The sequence below is a fragment of the Alosa alosa genome, chromosome 15, assembly GCF_017589495.1.
Source record: "Alosa alosa isolate M-15738 ecotype Scorff River chromosome 15, AALO_Geno_1.1, whole genome shotgun sequence".
NCBI lineage: Eukaryota > Metazoa > Chordata > Actinopteri > Clupeiformes > Clupeidae > Alosa > Alosa alosa.
This window is the reverse complement of record NC_063203.1, coordinates 9,249,566-9,256,501: the sequence shown is the minus strand read 5'-3', so window position 1 is coordinate 9,256,501 and position 6,936 is coordinate 9,249,566. Positions and strand designations below refer to the sequence as shown.

Genomic DNA, 6,936 nt, shown 5'->3' with positions numbered 1-6,936 from the left:
GATGTTACATGGAAGACGGGGTAGGTATGAAAATCCCATCTGGTGAGGTGACATATGCGTTGCAATATTCTACTATGTCACTATCTATGTATACTTCTTTTCCAGTAGGTGGCGGAGTGTACTACCCAATCGGACAGAAACGAATAGAAGAAGAGTGTTTTAAATCCGACATGGCCGCGGACGCGTAGTTTGTAGGAGATGCTGCTGCAGCTGGATTCTTTATCTCAGCAACAATGTGCATAATATTGTGGAACACTGAATAGAACGTGGGAAATGTCTCTTTACAGGGAGAAGATGATATGGGTGATATCACTCTCTCCCTGCTGAGTTCGGTAAGTTTGATTTAACTGAGTCTGGTTAGCCTCGTGTACAGTGCTGTCATTTTAAACTTCACGTGGTCTGTTGCGAGAACTAAGAATTTATCCAATCACATTCAACCAAATGCGGCTCTGTACGGCTCTGGTTTTGTCCAATGAGATGGAACATCGCTGCCCACTTTAGGTTTGGTTGTTGCACTTAGCGTATGTTTTAGGTCGGATAAGGAATGAAATGTTGAGTTTACAGTCTATTAGTAAAGGCAGAGCAAGACAAAACACATAAGAATAACAGGTGTGGCAGATGTCAAACAGTATCTCAGAATAGCATACGGGTGATGGGCTACAAAATTGCATTATTGACCTATCTATTTGATATTAGCCTATATTTAGATTAAACAATATATAATCTTGATTCCTACTGTAACTGTTTGAGTTACAGTGGTTCTGCGCCCTCAGCCTACTCCGTGAAGTCCCATGACCACATTTTTTCATGGACTACCTAGGTGGATTTTCCCCCCGGAAGCTAGTGCGGCTATGCGTCAGGGTCATGGTCGATCCGATCTCTCGACGCAGTGAGAATTTCATGGAATGTCAGAATATGGACTCTGCCTGCCCATATAATTCCTCTTTAGATCAGGGATTTGTCCCATTTTAAACATTAATGTGGTCACTTACTGTCTATGCATTCCTTTGATTTGCATTTAATGCAAATAATAATTGGTTTGATGTACGCTGTCTGGTCGATTGACTTAAATTTACTTTGAATGAAAAAGCCCAAATATTTAATTTCCCTGCTACTCTCAAATAAAGAGCACAGAAAGGATAATCTCAATTATCTGTTTTACCCCTTCCCCTTCCCCTTCCCCTTCATCTTACCCCTAGCCCGTGTCCCTCGAAACCGAGTGGCAAGACATAGGGGTGAAGAATATTCCCCTTGGAAATGAGATACCACTAGCCAACCATAAGGGAGAGATGGATGATTGAAACACTTGAATTAACGTAATTTACAGAGATCGTACCACACTGAAAGCTAATATTTTGTCACTAGCAACCTGTCTCCTGTCAAATAGGCTATAATTGCATTTTCAGCTCGGAATAAAACCGTTCAGGAATTATTTCAACAATAGCTGAACGTGCCCCTTGCCCTCATCCCTACCCCTCGATCGAAATGAGAATTGAGATAGCCCTTCGTCTCACGTGCACGTGCAAAACTAAGGGGAAGGGGTAAAGTAGAGAATTGAGATTGGCCCGTATCTACCCCTTGCCCTTATCAGGGGTAGGGATAAGGGCAAGGGGTAGAACCAAACCAAGTAAGATCGGGAGCTTACTTGAAACCGAGGGGTAAGAGAAATACCCAACATACACCGCTCACACCGGAAAAATAAGCACACTGAGAGATTCATTGACATGAAATGTTGGCATTAATAAGGATTATACAATTAAAATGGTAATTGTGTTATGTTGCATTCAATCTTGTGACCATATATTGAAGGTCCTGTTCTTCACGATGAAGTTTTAAAAAAATCGCTGTTTTGTGAATGTTAACAGCACATAATTATTTGCGCTAATGTCTCGCATTTTACATATTTCCATGTCTACCCCGCGAATTGGCAGCATACCATGTCAGAAATGTAAAGTCCAACAGCAGCTAAATTCGCTGAACTTTTTTACCGTTCTTCTGATATGAATGCTGCATAGGCCTACTGCTGCCGACTCCTCGAATAGGATATTGCAGGTAGCGATTGCTTCAGATGTCAAGTACCCATTTGGATATTATTGTAAAATATCAAAGGAGTTGTGGGATGTTTACATAGCAAACTGCATGTTTATTTTGTCCCCCATTCCTGTTTCATTCACCCGGACCAAGGTAGGCTGCGAACGAACATAGGCACGTTCAGCTGTTGTTGAAATAATTCCTGAACGGTTTTATTCCGAGCTGAAAATGCAATTATAGCCTGTTTGACAGGAGACAGGTTGCTAGTGACAAAATATTAGCTTTCAGTGTGGTACGATCTCTGTAAATTACGTTAATTCAAGTGTTTCAATCATCCAGCTCTCCCTTATGGTTGGCTAGTGGTATCTCATTTCCAAGGGGAATATTCTTCACCCCTATGTCTTGCCACTCGGTTTCGAGGGACAAGGGCTAAGACTCTTTTTCATAGTTTCTGGTGTTGTTGTGAGAGAGAAGCTACGTTTGTAGTAACTCCCTGAAGAGTTATATAAACAGTGCTATAAAGTTACAATAATACAGATACAAGATCTCATTTGCTGTGAATGTTTTTATAACACAAGGTCACACAGCCAGCGGTCTCATGGTCATTTAGAGCAAACATAACATCACATAATCCATGCTCAGGAATATTTTCACATATTCAACAGCAAGTTCCATTTCAGGAGCCAAGGCTTAGTACAGTACCTCTCTCTAAGTAGACTTCAAAGACTAATCTTTGCCCTGTGTTTCAAAAGGTGTTAATGATTAGGCTAGAGCACATTCAACTTGGAGCCTCAGTACAGAAGATGTAGCTTTGTGTCAGTGATAGGTTTTAGATAGGGACTATATGGTCTCACGTTGAAAATGAAATCTGAACAGGGAGGACCAGATGATGACAAGATGACTCCAGAGGAACACATCGCAGAGCGCAAAGGACTGCTGTATGGACTCCGAAGCTACAAATTCAAAGATGTCTTCACATGGTGAGCATGGCTGTTGTGAACTCCTGTTACATTTCAATGCTCGCTGCATTTCACCGAGCTGTAACGAAATGGTGTCAGTAGTTCATCTCATCAGGTGCATTATAGCTGGGCTAATGATTTGGAGAAGATAAAGACAAATGATTGAGTTAAAGGTGAACTGTTTAAATTATTAGTGTATGCTGCACTGACGTGAACATTTCTGTTCTGTGGTTTCTGTGCTGTGTTGGATGCGCTTCGAGTCTTTATTCACGACTTGAATAACTTGAGTAGTGTACCACAACTATGTAAGCCATAGAGTGTCAACTCTGAATGTGTGTTTGATGTGTTTTCATCCAAGGCAGCTGTTCAAAGCCATTGCCATGGGCCAGTGCCTCTCCACACTTATCTGTGGCACAGCAGTCACCTCACAGTACCTGGCCACTGACTTCCAGTTGAACACGCCAATGCTGCAAAGCTTCCTTAATTACTCACTGCTGTGCCTCACATACACAACTATATTAATCTGCAGGAAAGGTAAAGTACCTATTCATACAGATGATACTGGAATAGCATGTGCTAATTTGTAGCGCCTGCAATATGATTGCAATATCTGACATTAATCCTCCTGCAAAGACTTGAAGACGAGAGTCACATTTATGCAATTTGAAGTTTGACTTGAAGTTTGAGAGTCACATTTATGCAATTTATTTTGTTGTTCTAGTAACCAATAGGCCACTTTTCTTTTAACATAGGAGATGGCAATATTTTGCAGATTTTAAAATCAAAATGGTGGAAGTATTTTCTACTTGGACTGGTGGATGTCGAGGCCAATTACACAGTTGTGAAAGCATACCAGTACACCACTTTGACAAGCATACAGGTAACCACCCATCATCCAATCATAAAAAAAAAAAAGTGAATGAGAATAGTGCACTTTTTTCACTTTAAACATTATAATTGCATTCATCAAAATGGATAATCACAGACTCTGTACCCTCAGTTACCTCAAGGTGATAGCCTGCAAAGACGGCATGGTAATGATTCGTCAGGTTGGAAACGTTGTCATTTTCTTGTCTTTGCCCGCAGCTGCTGGATTGCTTTGTGATCCCAGTGCTGATGGTCTTGTCCTGGTTCTTCCTGAAGACGCGCTACAGGCCCGTCCACTATGTGGCTGTGGCGGTGTGTCTGGTGGGAGTGGGGGCCATGGTGGGAGCAGACCTCCTCGCCGGCAGGGACCAAGGATCCTGTGAGAAAACGTGTTTATAATCTTTTGTGGTTTATAATGTCCAAACTCTGCTTCAAATATGCAGTTGATGGACCAATAAGACTAAATCCCTCTTTGTTGATGTGTTATGTTATATGCACTGAAAAGACACTATCAATAACCATGATGACATTATAACAAAGATGTTATAATACCCTTATACAGTCTATGAATAATACTACCAAGTGTTGTTAATAAGAGCATTGTCTGGTATGATTTCCTGTCCTCTTCTCTTCCTCTTTTCCTGCTATCATTCATGTGGATGAATTAGAATATATATATATGTATAATGATATAACTGTTATGATAATTAAATAATGAATGAGTTATAAACAGTGGAATGGAACGCTGGTAGTTTCAACTCATTCCCATGTTCATTCTAGTGATGGGTAGTATTTAGTAACTGCTGCTACTTATAAACATGTTTCTATAATGTGCCCATTTTAAAGTGTGCTGTTTCGCTCCGTTTCTGTCTGCACAGCTGCTAACATTCTGCTGGGAGATGGGCTGGTTTTGATCAGTGCCACGCTGTACGCGGTGTCTAACGTGTGTCAGGAGTACACGGTGAAGAACCTGAGCCGGGTGGAGTTCCTGGGCATGGTGGGCCTCTTTGGGACCCTCATCAGTGGGATCCAGATGTAAGACAGCTCTCACGTAACTCACTGTTAAATACACAAACACACATAGCACGTTTTTAGTCTCTGCTAGTTACCTTTTCAAGTAACTAAATTCTAAAACAACAGAATTCCATCCAACTGTTTGTTTCTCCATATGTGTTTAAGAAAATAATGAATGTGTTAGTTTGTTAGTCTTAGCCCTGCCTTGCTTCACCTTGTAGGGGCATTCTGGAGCACAATGAGTTGGCTAACATTCAGTGGAACTGGAAACTCGGTGAGTCTTTACATTTTGGAGCACAGCAATCATCACAGCAATCATCACAGACTGTCATAAATACATTTGTAACAAAGGTTAAAGGTACAAAAATAAATATACTTAACAATGTAAATATACTTAACAATGATTATACTGTAGCGTTTGAAGGCCTGATCAAACAGCTGTCCCTGTGTTGCTGTCCATTTTATGTGTCTCTCTATGAGGCAGGCTCAACATAAAATAAATAATGCATTAAAATGGCTGAATAAAGGAAATGTAGAAGGCATAGAGACATTTTTCATTTTTTACTAACTACAAAAACATTAATACAATAACAAAAAAAATATTGGGTATAACAGGGTCACAATTCTCTCTTTCTCTCTCTCAGGGCTGCTGCTGGCTGGCTTTGCCCTCTGCATGTACATACTGTACAGTTTCATGCCTGTGCTGGTCAAGATGACCAGTGCCGCTGCAGTCAACCTCTCCCTGCTCACCGCAGACCTGTTCAGCCTCTTCTTTGGCCTTTTCCTTTTCCACTACTCGGTAAGTCAGTCAGATGCCTTAGTTAGTAGATGTTGTATCGCTTACTGAGATGAATGCAGGAAAGCATCAGGCCTCTCTTCTGAGGGGGTTACTTATTTATGCTAAAAATGCCCCTTGGATGCAGTCAGCTGTTTGTATCTTCACATTTTTTTCATATTTGATCACATTTTGACCAGTCTTCTCACCTGTCCAAAGAAGTCTTTTTGGGGCTTTAGATGACCTAACTGTGACAATTCAAAGCCACTTACTCATGACTGGTCACCCTGACATGCCATGATTACATTTGACTCACCTTAATGTGTAAGCCATCTGCCATTGTGTCAAGACTGGGTCAAAGTACCATGACTCCCTCCTTGAGATGTTCTCTTCCCCACATGAATAAAAACATTTGCACTGTGTGACCTACTGTCTTAAACAAAATGGTGACTGATTTGAAAGCCTGGTATATTACATCTGTTGAAAATGACCTTAAGATTATCAGTACTTTGTGTAATCTTTGTTTGATAAGAGCTGGTATAATGGTCCATCTCTAGAAAAGAGAAATAAGCTGAAGGCCCCTCCACTTTCCTCTACTCTGCCCTGCTCTATTGTGTCTACAGTTCTCTGTGCTCTATATCGTGTCGCTGGTGGTGATCCTTGTGGGGTTCGTCATGTTCAACGCCGTGCCAACACTGACCTTGGCCCCCGCTGCCGTCCCACAGCCGGAGGACGGGCATGTGTACCAGGGCTCTGACTTTGAGGTGACCTCCACAGAGCCAGTTACGCCACAAGGCGAAGGAGAGGAGCATTGTGATTCCAACGGCCTTACGTGGAGGGAACCAACATATAACCAATTAATGAGCGGAGAGGAGAGGGGAACAAGACTGTAGCCTTTTAAAGAATGGTGCCTTGTTCATAATCTTTACCATTTTCACTCCATACGAAGTACATCATCTAGTGAACAACGACACAGATGATTTCACTATGTAGAGTACTATAGTGAAATAATGAATATTTCAAACAAGTTTAGGTTCCTGATAATATTTTTTATAGTCTACCGTACTTTCTGTCTGCAGTTATTTATCGTTTCTATACGTTTATGGCCAAACTACTTTCCAAAGTGCTGCTAACATTTCCACAATCAAAGAACTATGGTGACACAGAACTTCAAAGTTCAGTGTATGTCAAGCAATGTGTTCTGATTTTATAGCAATAAATGTTTTTAAAAATCCATACCTTCTTGTGTACTAAATAATAGTACTGATTTAATTTTAAGATTGTAAATCC

General features: G+C 41.0%; 1 protein-coding gene across 2 annotated transcripts; it reads left to right on the top strand.

Moving 5' to 3' along the window:
* The first annotated feature begins 142 nt into the window (after positions 1–142).
* slc35f2l (info solute carrier family 35 member F2, like) lies at positions 143–6,880 on the top strand. Of its 2 annotated transcripts, XM_048265064.1 has the most exons (9): positions 143–332; positions 2,908–3,011; positions 3,349–3,524; positions 3,743–3,870; positions 4,077–4,236; positions 4,736–4,892; positions 5,093–5,145; positions 5,516–5,670; positions 6,270–6,880. In XM_048265064.1, the coding sequence occupies exons 1-9, from the start codon at positions 300–302 to the stop codon at positions 6,537–6,539; spliced, it is 1,236 nt and encodes a 411-aa protein (XP_048121021.1). In that variant the 5' UTR covers positions 143–299; the 3' UTR covers positions 6,540–6,880. The 2 variants fall into 2 exon arrangements, with proteins under 2 accessions (XP_048121021.1, XP_048121022.1); XM_048265065.1 differs by lacking the exon at positions 143–332 and having other exon boundaries at positions 2,629–3,011; positions 3,353–3,524.
* Positions 6,881–6,936: the final 56 nt, after the last annotated feature.